This window comes from Tenrec ecaudatus, chromosome 14, assembly GCF_050624435.1.
Source record: "Tenrec ecaudatus isolate mTenEca1 chromosome 14, mTenEca1.hap1, whole genome shotgun sequence".
Lineage (NCBI taxonomy): Eukaryota > Metazoa > Chordata > Mammalia > Afrosoricida > Tenrecidae > Tenrec > Tenrec ecaudatus.
This window is the reverse complement of record NC_134543.1, coordinates 106024012-106043681: the sequence shown is the minus strand read 5'-3', so window position 1 is coordinate 106043681 and position 19670 is coordinate 106024012. Positions and strand designations below refer to the sequence as shown.

General features: G+C 50.2%; 1 protein-coding gene and 1 long non-coding RNA gene across 2 annotated transcripts in view; one reads left to right on the top strand and one right to left on the bottom strand.

Annotated features, from left to right (window-relative positions):
* SORD (sorbitol dehydrogenase) overlaps positions 1–19662 on the bottom strand; it is a 32103-nt gene extending 12441 nt beyond the window's left edge. Inside the window, exons 1-4 of the mRNA XM_075531618.1 lie at positions 19499–19662; positions 6220–6253; positions 3995–4159; positions 1025–1184 (exon numbers count right to left, since the gene is read on the bottom strand). Of these exons, the coding sequence (XP_075387733.1) occupies positions 1025–1184; positions 3995–4159; positions 6220–6253; positions 19499–19561 (422 nt within the window). The 5' untranslated portion in view covers positions 19562–19662. The remainder of the gene's footprint in view (positions 1–1024; positions 1185–3994; positions 4160–6219; positions 6254–19498) is intronic.
* LOC142426151 (uncharacterized) overlaps positions 8993–19670 on the top strand; it is a 31790-nt gene continuing 21112 nt past the window's right edge. The window contains exon 1 of the long non-coding RNA XR_012779728.1: positions 8993–9101. This is a non-coding gene — a long non-coding RNA (uncharacterized LOC142426151). The remainder of the gene's footprint in view (positions 9102–19670) is intronic.

The window sequence follows — 19670 nt, the reverse complement described above, 5'->3', positions numbered from 1 at the left end:
CTCAATCAAATGATTAAAAAAAAAAAGCTCAGGAGCAGTTATCTAAGGGGCAAGGATTATCCGTCTCATTGAAAGACACACGGAAACAGTGCAATGGACCAAACGAGTACACAGCATCAGCTCCCAAACCCTGAGACTAGCACCAGATGATGCCCCCTTCTCTGGAAAGGATCCCATTAGAAGGGCCTGATGATAGAGTGGGAGAAAAATAAGCTAATAATAATAATAAATCAAGTGAATAAACAACAGCATGGCGGTAGCAATGGGCTGGAGCAACATTCTGCTGTTTGGCCCGGGGCTGCCAGCAGGCTTAGGCAATTAGACAGCGATTAGCCACAATGGTTACAGGGTGGGAGACCCAGGTTGGACTATGCTCCGGGACTGAATCAACTAGCTTCCGTTTGCCTGGTTAACAGGTGCGCACAACTGCGATCATGGTGGCCACCTTACAGAACCATTGCCAATGTCAAGTGACACAAGGCACGCAAAGAACTCGGGACAAGGCCAGGCATGTAGTAAAAATAACCAAGGCTCTCTCTCCATGCACTGTTTTAGTTAGATTATTACATGAGATGGAGGCAGCGAAAGGTTAAGTCACTTCCCCAATGTCACTTGCTCGGAGGGAGGGAATTGAGGTTGCCAGTCCAGGGTGCCTGGCCCCGCTGCCTAAGCCGCGGCCCCGCGCTGGCTGGCCTCAGGAAGCGCCAGTGTGGCTGATTTTGTTACGATTGTCATTGTATGGGGGCCCTTTCTGGTGACTGCATTGGGAACTAACAGAGGAGCATGAATCATACCAACTTCTTTCCAGGGTGGCTGAAGAGGCCAAGCTGCCAAATTCTAGTCTAGGTGAAGGAAAACTAGACCGAGAGGAATTAGCCCGAGGGAGACTGCTAGCAAGCAGAGCAGGCCTGCCAGGGGCAGCCTTTTGCTGGGCATTGTGAGCTGGGGTGGGAAAAGAAGCCACCATGGGAAGTTAGAGGAGCAGCGCCACAGCATCAGAAGGGGGATCCCAGGAAGCACTCACTTGTAGCAGAAGTTTGCGTTGTGCTTGTAGAAGCGACAGAGGTTTCCATCATCGGGGGGTGTGGCACAGAAGAAGATGGTTGGTGACAGATTGTACCGGCCAATCTTGCAGAATTCATCCGTTTCTCGGGGCGCACCCGGCTCGATAGCCACCCGGTCACCTGGAGAAGAAAACAGAAATGAAGTTAGTGTGTGGCATGTGCAGCGTCTTCTTCACCTGTTCTGAAAAGATGCAGTCTTTACAAAGATGCAAGCTATAATTAGGACAGGGCCAATCTGATTGTTTAAAAATCAATTACAGGTCGATTAATTACCAACTAGCCCAACCATCTATCTCCCAAGGATTCAGATTCTGGTACAGAAGATTCAAGGCGCGGGATGCGCAGACTAGCAAGCTTCTACTGGGCCTCACTCTCTGTGCTTGTGCTGGGAAGTACAGAGCTTGACTTGCCCTCCTGTTGTGTTTTTTCCTATCTTTTTATGATAAAACATTTCAAATAGGCAGAAAAGGTGAAAGAACTGTGAACCCCCAGACACCCTCTGCCTATGTAACTGATTTTAACATTTAGCTCCCAAGTAAACTCAAAGCCATCAAGTCACCTCAGACTCCTAGCAATCCTATAGGTCAGGGCAGAACTGTCAGTGACCGTGACTCTTTTCACAGGAGTAGAAAGCCCTGTCTTTCCGCTGGGGGGAGGCTCATGGTTTCCAACTGCTGACCTGCTGGTTCCCGGCCCAACACATAACCAAGCACTACATCCCCGGGCTTCCTGACACATAGCTCCGCTCACTTTACTCTAGATTTACCCATTCATCCTTCATGCAGTTTCCCGTCCCCCGGCCAGCCCCATCCTTTATTTTCCGATCGTTCCGTCTGAAGCACGCTTGCCGTACGGGAGTACACGTCTCATTCAAACACCTGGGTCTACTTGCCATGAACTAGCATGGAATATCTGCTACTGAGCCTTTTCTTTTTGGAGGGATAAGATTTAGACACAATGGAAGGTACAAATCTCCAACGGGCTTAACAGGTGGATGTTGTTAAAGTGTATCGCTTCACGGTCAGTAAACATCAGGCATGCAAACCCCTCAAGAGGCAGCACGTTCATTACCGCACCCTCGCAGATTCTGTTCCGTGTTCCTTCCCCATCAGTCCCCACCTCCACCCCTGGTGCTAACATGAGTGTTTCCTGTCCCAGACTGTCCAAGATGTGGATCGTACAGGGTGTATGTATGTGCACCTCCCTGCTTTCTGACGCATGTGTGCTGTGTCGGTAGCAGTCACCCACTCCTTCAGGCGGCTGAGTAGTGTTCCACTGCATTGAATTCACCACAGGCAGTTCAGCCATTCTCCTGTTGATAAGCGCGTGGATTGTTTCCCATGTTCCAGTTGCTTGATTTTTAGGGTTTTGCCTGCTCCTCTAGGATCAGAGGGCCTCGGAATTCATCTTCGCTTTCGGGATTATGACTGGCATTGTACTAGACCCATTTTTATTGTTAAAATAAGATGTCTGAATCGAGGGGAAAGAAACCATGGGTCACACGTGGCATTGGGACCTAGAAGGGTTTGCTTGGGGCGATAGTTCTGACGATTCAGCCTCAGGCTGGCACCCAGTCCTGAAGAGAACTAGCTGGATCCATAGGGAAGCAGGTGGCTTCCATGCTTAAAGAGCAGAGAGCAGCCTTCCAGGAGCCTATACTATTGTTTCAGGCATTGCTGCAAGCTAAACATGGCCATGACTGAAGTTCAAACCCAGCTGAGGCTGGAAGTCACTCATCTCAGCTGACCAAATACCAGCGTAGACACCCTGAGCTAATGCAGTCAGCTCCACAGCAAGGAGCAGACCCCTTCCCTCGGACTGCCACCACCAAGTAGGAAACCCATAAAAGCTGAACGTGGGCCAGGCAAGAAGCACAAGCCTAGAGCAGGGCCCATTGGCAGGGCCCTCAGCTCGTTGTAGACACAGATTAAGTCCTTGTAGAACTCCTATGTGAGAATCCCACACCTAGATCAGAATCCCACACCTAGATCCCCCTGCTAGGAATTAACCCTCGGTGTTTTTGGGAAACGATGGGCACAAACGACGACGTCACCTTCCTACAGGATGCACACATCCAGTGTCTTCCGAGCGGGCCAATCCTGCGCTGTGTGGGTGGGCTTCGCACACCTGACAACCAACACAGGCTCGCACCGCATGCAACCACCACTCACTACTATCACAGCGACCCTGCGCGGCACGGTCACAGAACTGCTCCGGTGACTTTCCAAGACCAGGCAGGACTCAAGGGAGTCTTTCTCCCGTGGAGAGGCGGGGGCTTCAAGTTGCTGACCTTACACTTAGAAGCCAACCCAGAACCACCCCGCCAGAGGCAGCTCCACCAAGACCACATTGTGCCTTCAAGAAATCGGCTGTGCAGCGAGTGAGCCCCTCCGTCACAAAGGAAGGATATGCCAACACAACTGGAATTAAGGGGCTGTGTCAGGGAACAAGCGGGAATGTGCTGCCTTGGAGAATTCTTCCCTCGGGGAGAAAGAGTTAAGTGAACCGACCAAAAATAGGAGTGGTTTCCCAGCCATCCAATCAGAACCAAAGGCCATGCTCAAGAGCTCTAGTTCTTAGAGTCTAGAGGCCGTTTGTGGTTCCTTTAATTCCTGGGCATTTCCCCAGCCCTTTTACTTGGCGTGGTTCCTTCTTGACTTCAGGTGTCACATTAATTGCTCCTTCCTCAGGCGAGCAGGGGTGTAGACCAAACACACCATTAGCACCTGTCTTCCCCTTCCCTGCCCTTAAAATAATTGTGATTGCGCCATTGCTGGTCTCTAGTCTGTTACCCCGTGGAAGGCACGGCCCTGGCTCGCAGGAGCTAAGGCTGCCTGGCTCGCTGCTGCGTCCCTGGCTTAGATAAAGCACACCCCAACATTTGCGTTGAATGAATGAATAAGTTGGCTTAGCGGAGAGAGTTTGCTGACCTGGTTTCAGGTGCTTTACTAACGAACCCACTTTGAAGACTGTTCCCGAAGCTTCGTGCCCCAGCACCATTGGCTTTTTCACCACGAAATCCCCGATTCGACCGTGCTGCCAGTAGTGGACGTCTGAGCCGCAGATGCCAACAGAATGCATCTTCAGCAGCACCTCTGGAAAAAGAGGAGGAGGGGGAGACATGAGACAGGAAGGACCCCTCAGGCACTCAGAGGTGCCCCAGCCATGTCCCTTCAGACAGAGGCCCAGGGTGAGATTCAGACCCCAGAGAACAAGGCAGACAGCCTCCAACTAAGCCCGCTAGGCGAAAACAGCCCCCGTCGAGCACAGGAACTGCTTCCACAAGCTATTATTAGCAGGAGGAAATAGAGCCACCACTTAACAGAACTGGTTTCCAGACAAGTAATATTCTTATCTAGTGAAAGACAGCCTGACAGTATGGCCTGGCCAAACCTGGCGCAGTTCTCCGCACCTGCTGCTCTCAAAAAGGGGAAGCTTCCATTTAAACTGCCCAGTGGTCCCCCTCGTGGGAAAAGCAAAGATTTGGCGGTATTGTTGAGGGCCTGACCCCCTCACTGAGCGAAATACCAACGGGTCTTTGACATGGAGATCCCCCAAGCTCACTCGTGTCCCTCACCAGAGTGGCCCTGCAGAGCTCTCTTTGTCCTCGGTTTTGGTAAGTGGACAGGATGAATTCTGAGTGGAAAGGTAGGGAAAAGTGTGTTTAAGTTAGGAAAATCCGCTCACTTGAAATTGCCTGCTTGTCGTAATGAGAGACTATGTTTGGACATGCTGGAACTCGGGGCTGACAGCCTCCATCTCAGCCTGTGCTGGTTCCCGGGCAGCCGTGAAAGGGAGAGCTAAACACACTCCAAATGTAGCAGAATATGCTTTCCCTCCAAGATAGGACATGCTTGCCCCCACCCCCTCACCCCTCTAGAATCAACACTAACTCTTCAGGACCCAGTGAGCTGCCTGTCTCATTTCGAGGCAAGGGACATGCCTCAGTGAATGTACATCAACTCTAAATACACCTTACTTGCTCAGCCCTGATAAAAGATCAGCTATTGTCTGCGGTCTTATCACTATAAATCAATAACTCAGCGGCCCAAGTCCAGAGCCCAGCTCCGGAGCCAATACAAGAGCTGCCTTCAACCTGTTGTTTCCTGACCGTCTGAAGAATGAGCCGCAGTCTTGGGGCGAGGGTGGACTGGCTGGGCAACATGAGCTGCCGATGGACGTTCTGCCCATTCGTTGCCCCCATCCTCCTCCTCCTTCCTCCTCCAGGTTAGGAAGATGTGGAACTCCAGGGATGGAAACCATGAGCCCAGTAGCCCCAGCGGGGCATGACTGTCCAGGTGCAGACACCTCTCCAGGAAATGTGTGAGTCTGTTCGGCAAGTCCAGGAGTGGAGCAAAGGTGTGGGGAACCCTGCCCTAGTGAACTTACCCACTTTCTGAGCTTGGCTGATGAGGGCGGTGCGGCAGCCCCACCCACCCCTCTAGAGCAGCGGTTCTCAACCTGTGGGTCGAGACCCCTTCGGGGGTCGACTGACCATTTCACAGGGGTCGCCCCATTCATAACAGTAGCAAAATGACAGTGATGAAGTAGCAATGAAAATAATCTTGTGGTGGGGGGGGGGCTCACCACAACATGAGGAACTGTATGAAAGGGTAGCGGCATTAGGAGGAAGGGCAAGAACCACTGCTCTAGACCTAAGGCCCTGGCAGCCCTGCTCTTCCTTAAAGGGCCTTCTGCAGTGGAGGAGGCAGCAGAGACCCCGTGTTCTCTTTTTGAATGAAAAGACGTTTGACAGTCTGTACACACTCCTTTCCAAAGGCAGGTGGAAAAGACGTGGCCCTGGTAACACACATCTGCCTTTTACAGTGGGTAGATGACAGTGGTGAAGTCAAAGGAGAACAATTTTGCCTTTGGGCCATAGGTGTAGGGGTGACCAAAACAAAACAACAAAACACTGTCAAAAACTCCTCTGCTTCGGGAACTTCCGGGGATTCTTCCTGCTTCTCTCATTTCTTGTAGCAGCCAGTTAAACCCAGCGGCCAGCAGAGCGGCTCTGGGCCTGACACCGGCTGAGCCTCCTGTGGAGGGCCAGGTGATGAAGGGGGGAAGCAGGCCCGGGCAGCAACAGTGGCACCCGCATCTCCAAGGGAACCAGAACATCCACAGCTATGAGACACAGTTCCTGAGGACCTACCATTTGGCCCCGGTTCAGGGATGGGGTAGTTTTCCTAAAGGAAACAAAATAGAGAGAAAAAATTAGCCCGCATCATAACTTTACATAAAGAGCATTTCCAAGTTTTGAAAATTACTTTTTATTCCCATATCTTTTCTTAAAAGCAACACAGCCTCAGCCCACACTACTGCTGGGCGCATGCCTGAGGAGACATTGGTATGCAGAAGTCCGTCTAGCTCACCAACACTTCTGAATAACAGTGCAAATGCACACAACATGAGGGGGTACCCCCAAAACACACCAGAATTGCACTGGGCAGAGCGCTAGGACACATTCCCCCCACTCCGAGAGCATCGAGTAACTCGTTCTAGTGTGCCAGCAGCATTGCCTGGGAAAGTTCTCTTTGGTCACAGTGAATTTTTTCATAAAAGCAGTGTTTTGTTTGTTTTTGTGATGGGCGATTTAAGAGAACAGCATGCAGCTGTGACATTTTGTTTCCCGCCCAGGAAAAATTCGGCAGAAACTGTTGTGATGTTGAACACAGCTTACAAGGGTGAAATGTCAATTAATGACCTCTTCTGGATGTCTGTCAACTTCCGGAACGGGTAAAAATGTGACTTGCAGTGCATTTGAAGTTCAGCACACCAACTCGGACTGCTTGTCAAGCTTTCTATTTAGGGCAGTGGTTCTCAGCCTTCCTAATGCCGTGACCCTTTAATACACTTCCTCTTGTCCTGGTGACCACTCCCTCCCCGTCCCCAACCATAAAATTATTTTCATTGCTACTTCCTAACTGTAATTTTGCTACTTTTATGAATCGAGTGACCCCTGTGAAAGGATCATTCGACACCCTCCAAAGGGGTCTCGACCCACAGGTTGAGAACCTCTGATGTAGAGGTTCTGAAAAGATTGCACCACAGTGTGCTACAGAAAAGGCCTGATGTGTGGCAGACAGGGAGTGTTTTTGCCACCCTGACAGTGCACCTGCTCACGCAGCCATCTCAGTGCACCAGGTTTGGGCAAAAACCAGCAGGTCTCTCTTTCCCCCACAAACCTGATTCACCTGACCTCACTCTCCATGTGACTTTCCTTTGTTTCCTTGAATGAAGGGGGACATGAAAGGACCGTGATTTGATGACATAGGAGGTGAAGATGAAAACGAGGGAGGTGCTGTCAGCCATCCCAACAGATGAGTTTGGAAAACGTTTCCAAGAATGGAATCACAGATTTGACAAATGTATTAAGTATAAAGGAGAGTACGTTGAAGGGGGTGAGCGTGTTTCATAAATACACAGCTTTAGGGGGAAAATTCTGTTTTTTGCAGGGCTACCCCCTTGTACATACAGGTGTACAAAGGACTAATTCATGGGTTCCCTTTCAACTGTGTCACAAGCCAGGCACCCCAGTCATTCAGGTTCCAGGTGGGGCTGCCACGAGTGTAACTTGCCCAGGACTAATCAAGAGACAACATGCTGCGGGCGTCCGCAGGCCCCATGGCCTCACTGCCTCACTCACTCATGCACTCCAGCCAGGCCAGAGCCTGCCAGTGACTCAGCGACCCAGCTGGAAGGATATTTGGGCTGCTTCTGGGTCTCTAGTCTGCCTTCTCCATGTCCTTTCCCTCCAGGCAAAACATGTTCTTAGAGATTTGTTTGACCTGGCAAGCTCCCTCGGGAGAAGCAGGAGGTGTTCCTAGAAGTTGCCTTTCTCTTGGGATAGACTGGAGAAATGTCTGCACTAGCTGTCCTCCTTCCTTCCCACCAGCACCCAGCTCTGTGCTAGCCTGATCTCCAGCCCACCCCCAGGGATACACAGGTCAGAAAAAAAGCAATCGGCGCTGGGGGTGGGGGCAGTGGGGAGTTTTGCTTCCTGGGCACAGGTTGTCTGCTTGGGGTGATGGAGACATTTTGGAAAAGGATAGTGGTGATGGTAGCAGGGCAGATTGGTGAGTGCAGTAACAACGTCAAAGTATACTGAAACATGGCAAACTTCACGAGACCTATCCGATTTGGACAATTCATTTCCTAAAGCTGCCCGCCCTCCATTACCAACAGTTGGCAAGTCCTGGTGACACAGAGCAAGGACCCTCCATGGTTCAGCCCGGCTGCTCAGCTGACTAATTCTTTGGAGGCAGAAGAGATACACTCTCCCAGCTCCATCATGACCAGGCTCCTCACAACCCAGCTTGCTGATGAGAAGCCTAGCCTGAGGCTGGGAAGTTAAATAATCTGGGCAAGGCTACACTGCCAGAGGGGATGAGGCCAGGAGGAGTACACCCCCCACCACCACTCCCTCCCTGGCCAGGAGTCAGTCACCTCAGGATAGACAGCTGCCTGCTACAAAAACCTTTTTCCAGGGAGTCGCTGGCCCCATCGGTAGCATGATAGAGCACCAGGGACTGCAATGGAAAGTTCTGTTTTTGATGGGTGAGACTTCAGAGTGCAAGTTAATTTGAAGCCCGAGATCTTTGCTTTCAATATGAAAAAGCACCCTGCCTTCCCAGCTAAAGACACAGGGTCGAGTTTGGTTACCCAGACATACTCCTCTGTAGCCTTGCCTCCAACCACATGAGCCCAGAGCACTCCATCCAGGGGAGGAGATGTGGTGAAACTCAAAGCAATAGTCAGACACAGCAAGGAGACCAGGTGTCCCTAGGAATGACTTTTTGAATGATGTGCTCAAGTTCACAGACTGTTTGCCCTTATCATGCAAGGCTGCAGTGACTCTCCCAAACACTAGAGGGAACTGGGTCAACAGCCTGGTTGGTCCTGAGTAGCAGATGACTTAAGAAAACAGTAAACCAGACCCGTCTAAGAGCGCCGACTCTCCTTTCCTGTTGTTTTTGTGGCTACTTCGTCCTTCTCCTGCCTCTCCTCCTCTCTGTGTCAGCTATTCCACCCACGGTGAGTAGTCTATTACGTTTGTAAATACTGTGGTGCGCACAGCCCCAGAGTCCACAGTGGACGTTTCAGACTGCTATCCCCACGTGGTCACTAGAAAACAAACCACTTGTCCTTTCCTTGGTGCAGGCTTCGGGTGGCACTGGCTACAAGCCCGTTCACGTAATCTCCTTCTCTGGGTCAAATTTCAGAGGTGGTCATCTTTCATGTACACTGATCCTCAGCTGGGAAGGTTTCTGAGCGCCTCTGAGATCCCCAACTTCCACTTTAATCCCCACACTTTCACTCCCAGAGGTTTCGTAATCTCCAGCACAGTCGCCATTTTCTGAGCAGGCGCTCTTTCTGGGAAGTGGTGTAACGAGGGGGGGGGGGGGGCGGAGCAGTTGAGGAACTGTTTGTTACTGCTGTTTTTTAGCATTTCCCACCCATTCTCCCCCCCCCCACTTCTCTCCTCCCTGTGCTCTGCCGCAGGTGAGCGCTTTGGGGAGCACTCTCTGCAGAATCACGGAATCATCTCAGGCACCCCTTTCACCCTAAAAGTGAGCTTGCCTGTTTTCCAAAATAGGTTTTCTCAAACTTGGCTAGATGTATCTTTCAGAAATAGGTTTAAATCGGGTCCTCCGTTCATCCCACGCTTCTTGCCTGGGTTGCAGCCACAGTGTCAAGCCAGAAACTCAAAGAAGCACAGTGGGACTGGGACTCACCTGTGCACGTGCAAGCCCAGCTGAGGCCCCGTGTACATAATTACATAACTTCTCTGTGCTCTCAATTTCCTTTTGTGTCTAACAAAGTTTTGTGGTCTGCTCCCCCTGCTACTTTCTGTAATTCCACATTTTTTCAAATTCACTGCCAGAGTGGATATTGACTCCTAACACCTACAGGACAGGACAGGGTAGGATTGCTACTTTTGAGTCTGCAGGCTGTAATGGTTACGGGAATAGAAAGCCCTGGCTTTTCTCTCTGAGTGACTGGTGGCTTTGAACTGCTGACCTTGCTGATTACAGTGAAATTCATAACCACTGCTCCGCCAGAGCTTTTTTCTGTAATAAGTCCTGCAACAGCTGCTTAGATTTACTGGGGGATGGGTAGGGGGAAGGGAGAGCTCCACCTCTGTTCCCTTCAAGGTTGGGATTTGGAAGAAAGCAAAGGATGGGCTTGCTTTAGCCAACTCTGGGAGAGACCACCGGCCCCCTGCCTTGGGCAAGGCCTGGTGATGGCACCTTCCTCAAGGGCCCCGACAGGCTGCCTTCCCCACCTATTTCCCGGGAACCTGCTGGCCAGCGGTTCTGGCCAACCTCAAAGCTTCCTCAATCAGCAAAGGTTTCACCACTGGCAATTCTGTCGTAAGAGGCTTTGTTCTAGCCACACCAGTGTTGGCAAACACAGGGTCAAAGTTGAAAGGTCAGACCTTCTCCCCAAAGTCCCTGTAGGCTAGTCTCCCACCACATGATCTCCAGGCTCTACTTAGCCCCTGCTCTGCTAACAACAATCTTTCTAAAATGCAAATCGGCTTAAAGTCCCCAGTGACCCTGGAAAATCCTCTAATCATCCAGGCACACTCCCCTCCCTTCTATTTATCTCCAGAGAACCAAGAAGCCCTGCGACGAAGTTCATTCCAACTCAGTGACCCCATAGAACAGAACTAGTGCCTCGAGTTTCCGAGACGGTAAATCGGTATGGCAGGTAGCCTCGTCTTTCTCCCAGGGAGCATTTGGTGGGCTTGAACTACAACCCAGTCAGCAGGGGTCCTTGTCTCTTCAAACCCACTGCCTTCCAGCTGGATCCACCCACAGCCACGGTGACCCTGTGGAGGATTTCCAAGATGGTAAATCCTTATGGGGGCAGACTTCTCAGAACAGTTGATGGGTTTGAATCACCAAGCTTGTAGTGAGCAGCCCTAAACTTAGACCAAGGTGCAATTCCCGGACTCACCAGAGCTTGCTTAATGCCATTTGGCCGGCTAATCCCTCTCCTTCAAGATCCCTTAGGGAGCAGGCAGTGAGGAGGAAGGTGGCATCTGGGATGAAGGCCTGGTTCCTGGCCCTGAGAACCCAGGGCTAGCACTCCAGGGAGAACTCAAGGAAACAGGTGTGTGGATGTGCTGGGACTGAAGTGTCATGGGACATCTAGACAGGGGTGTCCAACATGTGGCTCTATTCCTAAAATGGATGGCCAGGTGCTGATCGGGGATAGAGCCTTGGGAATCAGGAGCAGAAAGCGAAGCCTTCATTGCCCTCACCAGGTTGGGTAAGTGATACTTCCTCCCCTTTGAGCTTCCCTGGTAGCAAGCGCTGCCTCCCAGCCCAACCAAACCCACTGACATGGGGTCAACTCTGACTCAGGTGGACCCCAGGGCAGAGTACAGGTGCAGCAAGGGGTTCCCAAGGCTGTTGCCACATCTTTCTGATGGGAAGTGGCTGCTGGAAGGGAATAACTGACCTTTCAGTTATCAGCCGAGCACCAGACCAGGGCCTTACTCCAAGAGCCCCAAGGACTCTGTTTATTTTTTTACAAATATTTCCTAACTTAAAATTACAAGCATTACAACACATTCAGTGACTTTTAAGTAACTTATAAAGACAAAAAACCATTTCATTTCTGAGCTCTATTTGGATGCTCTCACTTGTCGGTAATATGAAGTGCTAGGTCACCCTGTGATAGGTCGGTGTATCGGAAACCTTGATTTACAGTGTTGCTTGCTATTTCATTCTTGGGGCTGATTATCACTTATGTGAGGTTCAAACATACTTAATGTTTCTCAGGGGTCCTGGTGGTGTGGTGGGCGCAAGGTCAGTAGTTCAAAACCACCAACCGCTACTCCAGCAAGAGGACAGTCTCAGAAACTCAGAGGGCCAGTTCAGAGTTCTACCCCGGCCTTATTAGGTCACTATGAGTCAGCATCGACTCGATGGCAGTGGGTTTGCTGTGGTTTTTGGTAATATTCTTGTGAATCTGGTTGTGGGGAAATGGCCAGTTTTAGCAGTTTTCTAAAAGACTTCTAAATTGGATATCAATACTGGATATATGCAACACATTGTCTTCACCCTTCTTCATTGGGAATATGATTTTTAAAAATATCTCCACAACCAGACTGGTTTGCCTATCTCTTTGTATTTTTTTCAAATTTCTTACAGAAAATGTTAAAATCTTTTCTGTAATATTGTCTACTCTGAGGAGATCAGTGGACTACTCTGAGGAGATCAGTGTTAGCTTTGTGCCTGCTGACCTTCTGCAGACAAAGGCCTGCTTCTCCACTAGAGCTGGCAGAGAGGCCTGTATTTTCTGCCTTGGGACAAATTTGAAGTGGTTTATCAAGTTGGGGCTTTGTTTTGCTGTCAAAGCAATTAATATACAAAATAATAATTTAAAAATTATCAAGGGTTCATGAGGGAGGGCGGAGCGGGGAGGTAGGAGAAAAATGAGGAGCTGATGCCCGGGTGGGGCTTAAGTAGAGAGCAAATATTTTGAGAATGATGAGGGCAATGAATGTACAAATGTGCTTTACATAATTGATGTACGTATGGATTGTGATAAGAGTTGTATGAGCCCCTAATAAAATGATTTAAAAAAACCCAATTAATATAAAGAGCTGTTTTTTGGTGCTACCGGCTACTTTCTGGTTTTCTTATTTCCTGAAGGAATTTTCATTTTATTTTCAATCCCAGGTTCTCTGCCTGGTATGTCTAGTTTAGACATTAGGGTAAGTCTACTCCAGGCATTAAGGGGTTAAGCAGCTTGTGCTCTCTCCTTCAGATAATCTCTCAAAAACAAAAACAAAAAAACTCACTAACAGGTCAGTGAGCCCATGGTAGGGCAGGATGGAACTGACCCTGTGGGTTTAACACGACTATAATCTTTATGTGCTTGGGCCAGTGGTTTCGAACTGCTGACCTTGAAGTTGGCAGCCCAACCCATAACCACTGCACCACCAGAGCTCCTTAACCTGTAATTAAGTTCAATTGCTCATTAATGACTACTGAGCCCTTTAAACTGATAAGGTAGAAGCAGCTGGCTCAAACAGCTGGTGGCAATACTGACCACAGGAGACATGATGCTCAGGACTGCTTGAGCTGCCCGTTTGCGAGAGCCCTCAAATACTGGAACTTAACATCAACGACAACGACAACAACAAAATCAGTGCCCTTGAGTCAATTCCAACTCATGGCAACCTATAGGACCACCCTATAGGTCAACCCCTTTGGGCTTCTGAGAATGTAACTCTTTGTGGGAGTACAAAGCCCACTGCTTTTACTCATTGCTGACCTTGTGATCAAGGTCACTCAAGGGCGCCCACGAGGTTGTCCACTAGGCTACCAGGGCTCCAAAGTACTGGCACTTGGTCCTAGTAAAATGAACCTGAGTCTGAGTCGAGAGTCCATCTGAAGCCTGCTCCCTGCCCCACTAACTATTAACTGGTGTGTAGACTTCAGCATGTACCTGAGGAAAGGTTCCCTCTGTAGTTAAGCTAAGGAGGATGACAATGAAGCTTTCCTGAGGGCACGCTGACATCAGACACGTAACTCTCCAGCATGAGCAGCCCTTGGAAAATGGAAACTGGTTGACTTAAGAAGCTACTTGCATAGAATGTTCTCAGAAAAGATTCCAACCGTCATTGCCCTGTGACCAACCTGGACGCTTTCCCCCCCCCCTTCCTTTAGTCAAGTACTTCTGTAATTATCTCATGTAACCAATCTAGAAAGCCCACATATGCTCTGTAAGCCAATCAGTACAAAGCCCTGTCTCATCTTGGCCTGCCCTAACTTACCGAATTTGTAGACCACCAGGACATCGCACCTCCAGCTCCTGAGTTTACTGTACATGTGACTGCTTCAACCTCGGGGGCTCCCGGCTTCGTTTATTTGGGAGACCAAGAGTACCCCTGGTTGGAACTGTTCTGAGCCTGTATTATATCTCTGCTTTACTTTAAGACAGCACGTGTCCTTCGTCTTACACGTTTATGGCCGGCTATGTAGGCTGCAGAGTGCATTGTCTCAGGAGCGTGGAGCTGGGTGTCCTTGCGGGGCGGGGGGGGGGGGGGGCCCTCCTCCTCCCTAGCCTCCGGGGAGTCATCGCCAGTAAGCAGCCTCTCCAACGGAACTCCGCCTTCTTGTGTTGGCACTCTTCAAGCTTACTGTTGACCACCTCTTCTCCATTCATTCCCAGTTCATGCGCTGAAAGTTTTGTGAATCAATCCCCAGGTTCAGTTTCTTTCACTGCCATCAGGTCAATGCCGACTCATAGCGAACCTCTGGGTTCCTGAGACTATCTCTTCATGGGAGTTGAAATCCCGGTCTTTCGCCTGTGGAGCAGGTGGTTTCAACCTTTGGACAGGCAGATCATAACCCAGGGCGTAACCACCGTACCTACCACCAGGGCTCCCGATTCAGTTTGGTGAGGCTATGACTGCATTCTCCCACAATCTAATGAGAGATTTGGGGAGAAGTAAGGCCGAGTCCCTTAAAATTGGACCTGCTTTTTCCTCTTGAGTGCACATTCAGATCTCAGCAAACATGAAGGTTTCCAAGCACATTCAGGTTCACTGTCACAGGCAGTAAAACGAGGAATATCAGTTCTAAGGACTGGGCAGGGCTGCCTTATGGCACACTGGCTGCTCACAGCAATAAACACTTGGGTGCCTGCACTTGCCTATTTCTAAAGCACTGGCATGTGATCTGTCATGGATTGATGGTCTCTCCCCCCTCCCTCCAGCAATATATATATATATATATATATATATATATATATATAAACTTGGCTGGGCCATGATTCTCAGTGATTTGTTAGTTATATAAGTGGTATGATTGTTCTTATGGTGTGATCTGAAGTGATCAATCACTTGTGAGGGGATTGCAACTGATCCCATGTAAGAGGACTTTGCTTGGGGCCTGGCCTGCATGACATCACCTCTTATCTTAAAAAGAAGAGCTAGGAGGGGAACATGTCTCTTGACCCAGGGTCTCTGTGTTGAGAACCTGCTAGACTCAAGGAAAGATTGATGTCAACACACATGGAGACCTCCAAGGGTCTCCGAGGTCACAGGGAAGAGTCAGGAGTGGAAGTTGTTAACCTGAGCTTGGGTAGGTCTGCAGTCCCTAGGTGATGCAGTCAATATGCTCAGCAGGAACCAAAAGGTTAGAAGTTCACTCAGAGGTGCCTCCAAAGAAAGGCCTGGTGATCAACTGCAGGAGAAAAAACACTAGTCATTGGAAACTCTGGAGTACTGTTCTCTGTGAAGTTGCAATGAACAGAAGTGACTTGAAGGGGACTAGTTAGTGGGCATAGAACCCAACAGTGAAGAAAACATTCTCATTCTCTCAACCCTCTGCCCAAGTACTTTTCCTTTGTAATTTACATCCAGTTAGTTTTCAAAAGCAGCTACTGACTTAACTTATATGGCTCCAAAAATCCTGGTTTTTATTTTGGTTCTCTCAAGAGAGGATGCCACCCCAGTTGGGTGGTGGAGAAACTTCCCCAGGGCTGTCCAGTCTTGCCATCTCTCCTTTTCTACTGGTACCACACAGACTCCCACCCTCCAAGCCACTTAGCCTACCCACCCTGTGCAAGAAAGCCTAGGGGCTGCTACCCCTCAGGGGCAGGCAAGGGCCCACGAGGGTCTGTATTGGGTTGGAGATACCTCTGAGCCAGCCAGTGCAGGCCTCTTTTTTTCTGGTCATTTTTTTTCCCCAAATCATTTTATTAGGGGCTCATACAACTCTTTTCACAATCTGTATGTACATCATTTGTGTCCAGCACATTCGTACATATGTTGCCATCATCATTCTCAAAACACCTGCTTTCTACTTGAGCCCTTGGTATCAGCTCCTCATTTTTCCCCTCCTGTTTACTCCTCCCCCTTCCCCTTGATAATTTATAAATTATTATTATTTTATCATATCTTACACCATTCGACGTCTCTCACCCACTTCTCCGCTGTCCGTCCTCCAGGGAGGCTATATGTAGACCTTGTCATCTGTTCCCCCTTTCTCCCTCACCTTCCCTCCACCCTCCCGATATCACCACTCTCACCACTGATCCTGAGGGGTTCATCTGTCCTAGATTCCCTGTATTTCCAGCTCCTATCTGTGCCAGTGTACATCCTCCGGTCCAGCTGGATATATATGTAAGGTAGAATTGGGATCATGATAGTGGGGGCGGGGGGCAGAAGCATATTTCTGCCTCTTTCCCACCATTGTTGGGACTCTTTCCAACAATGCTCTCAACACCTCTTCTCACGTTCCATGTCCCTCTCAGCCAAGGCAAGCTCACCCAGCTTCAGACAGGACAATTCTTTGTTTTTCGGGGGAGTGCCATGTACTGAGTGATGTCCTCAACTGTGCCCCTTAGTCACCAAGACAACCCCCTTTTCCAAACATTCCCTGAGGCAGGGGAGGAGAGACAACAGCACAGCTCAACAAAGAAGCTACAGCTCTGTGGGAAACAGACCAAGAGAGTGCATGCAGACAAATGCTCAACATTCATACGTTAAGGAGTCTGGGAGGCCAAGGCTCCTGTGGAGGAAACCTTCACTTTCGTGGTTGGAGATGCATTCCACTCACATTCTCCTATGTAAAAGTTATTCCCCTCAATGTCCCCCCCCCCCCCAACAATGCCAAATCTAGGTGCTATTTGCAAAATCACTTGGAGGTCAACTGCTTGAAGGTTATCTGCCTGGAAGTTGTCAGTCATCTAAGGCAATCAGACCCTATTGTCTGTCCCACCCAAAGTAGGGCTCTTCTGATAATGGATTGTTCCCTTGAGGGAGAGCCCAAAGACTCCTAAAGTCAAACCAACTCAGGGACAACCAAGGTTAGGCTGCCATCTTGACTCTACAGCCCCTCCCCCACCTTGTTACTTGTATGCCTTCTGTCACGTGTGTGCCCCTAGTGCACCCCCTTCCCATTGCCTTTATACTCCTGGCTCACCCTCACATTCTGTTACACATATGCCTACTGTACAATCCCTTCCTGTTACATATATGTTTGCTCTTGTTACATGTGCTTACTATGGCCTGCATGCCCCAGATTATATAAATCCATGAAATTACACTACGCCTCTCTCTGCAGGGACCTGCCTCATGAAGTCATGACTGTGAGCAATGGCATCATGCTTTATCTGATGTCTCTTTAATTTTACCCAATTACACAACCGCGCCTTGGACCCATTAGATTGTGGGGGCTGATACCCCACACATTTCCATCCCAGATATCTATGATATCTGCATCCAAGGTCATTCCTCAAAAGCACCTTGAGGCCCTGTGCCAAAGACACCTTAACCTCAGGATGATCAAGGAAATTGGTGGACCCTTCTTGGTATCTAGTAAGCAACCTTAACGCCTCCAATTTTCTCCAGCCTCAAGTCAGCCTACACGACACCTTGAACCCTTTATCCAGCTAGTATACCAACCCCACAGTGTAAACCCTCTAGTCCTTAACTCTCTGCTTTTAGAAACCCCTTTGGGTTTCTGAGACTTAAATGCTTATGTGACTAGACAGCCTTATTCTCCCACAGAGCAGCTGGTGCATTTGAACCACGGGCCGTGGTTGGCAGCTGGGTACATGGCCCCACTGTACCACCAAAGTTGCTTTCTTTCAGGGCCTCGGGCACAGGCGCTAAGATAAGTGGAAGAAGAATATGTCATGGGAGCACTTGCCTTATCTGAGAAATGAAGATTTGGTTCATGGCCATGCTTAGTCTAAAGTCCAGACTGCTAGATAATCTTCAACAAAAACAACCAAATTCACTGCCTTCAGTTGACTCATGGAGACCCAAGGCTCTATAGGGCAGACTAGAATTGCCACTCTGGATTTCCTAGACTGCAACTCTGTAGGGGAGTGGAAAACCTCATCTTCCCCAGAATAGCTGGTGGTTTCAAACTGCCAACCTCGTGGTTAGCGGGCCAGCAGGTAACCACTACCTAGGGAGTCCATGAATTCTCCAACATTGTTACCAAAGTCAGTCGGCACACTCTGGAGAAAATGCAATCTCACTGGTATGTTCTCGCCATTCATAGCTACCCTTCAGGGCAGAAAAGAACTGCCCGTGGATTTCTGAGGCTGTACCTCTTCACGAGAGCAGAAAGCCTCATCTCAGCGCTCCTTCAGTGGAGCAGTTGGTGGATTCGAACTGCTGAGTAATCCACTCGGCCACCAGAGCTCCTTTTGAAAGTCTCACTGCTATTGAGTCAATGCCGACTCAGCGACCCTACACAACAAGGTGGAAGGCCTGTGCATTTCCCAGAGTAACTCTTTACGGAAGTAGAAAGCCTTGTCTTTGGCCAGTAGGGCCGCTGCTGCTTTGGAACTGCCGACTTGGCGGTTTCGGTAACCACTATGGTACCAGGCTCCTTTACCAGAACACCAAAAACAAAGAAAGAAACCAAACTCAGTGCCATCCAGGGAATTCTGACTCAGAGCCCCTGTGGGTTTCTGAGACTGTAACTGTTAATGAGTAGAAAGCCCAGTCTTTCTTTCATGGAGCTGCTGGTAGTTTCGAACTGCCAACCAAGCAGACCCAGGCGGATCGCTGCCCAATGCGTGTGTACCAGCCACGACACCAGGGCTCCCGGCCTCCTCAAAGGCTCCCAAAGAGTCAAGAACTGTGACCTGCATAGCTTATGTCCATGCTCCTCCAGTCTAGATCCTGTGTATGAGCTCTCTGAGGGGTGGGTGAGGAAGCCCTGGGGGCAGCAGAGGGTTGAGGGACCCCTGCCCACAGGCCCCTCTGCGGGGGACTTGGTCAAGGGGCAGGAGCCCTGGCATGAGCTGACTGACTGCAGCTCACTGAACCTTGGCCCCACAAACCCTGGCGGAGACTTGCATAACAGTGTTAGAGGGATCAGAGAGCAGGACCTGAAAGGAACGCGTTGGAAAAACTACACTCAGGAGGAAAGGCGCTCTGAGGACTTCTAATGTGCAAGATGCTAGTTAGAGGCCAGAGGCCTGCGCTGCAAGAGAGCAGCGCTTTCTAAGCACGCGGCACTTGACTGATCGCAGGCTTTCTAGGGAACTTCTATCGGTACCAAGAAGTCACACAGTTGTTAGGCATCCCTTTGGGACACCCCCCATCCCCCAGTGCAGATCCTAAAATGCCATCATGACAAGACCATGGACCCGCACGTGCAGCTGGCAAGGTGGGGAGCAGGCTTTAGTCATTCTGCAGCACGCCCCGGATGCCCGCCGCGTGCCAGACACGGGCTTTGGGTCTGGCAGGCACGCGCCAGGTCTCTGCCTTTAGCGACCACCGCCCACCCGCCGTGGAAACCAGCTCGGGTCTGGGGAGCCCGGGGTGCAAGGTTGGGGCTGCAGCGGAGCTGGGACTGGGGGCTGGGTAGGGACTGACTGAGCCGGGAGGGCACAGTGCCAGGGTCCCGCTAGGCTTCCCATCCCCCTCCCGGCTTTACCAGACGCAGGTCGCCGGCTCCGTGCACCACCAGCGAGAGGTTCTCCGCTCGGGTCGCGGCCATGGCGTGCGACCCCTCGGAGGTCCAAGCTGGAGTCTGCAGGGTACCGTGGCTCGGATGCCCGCGGGTCCGAGGGTCGAGGGTAAGGGGCGGGAGGCGGGGCCTGAGCTCG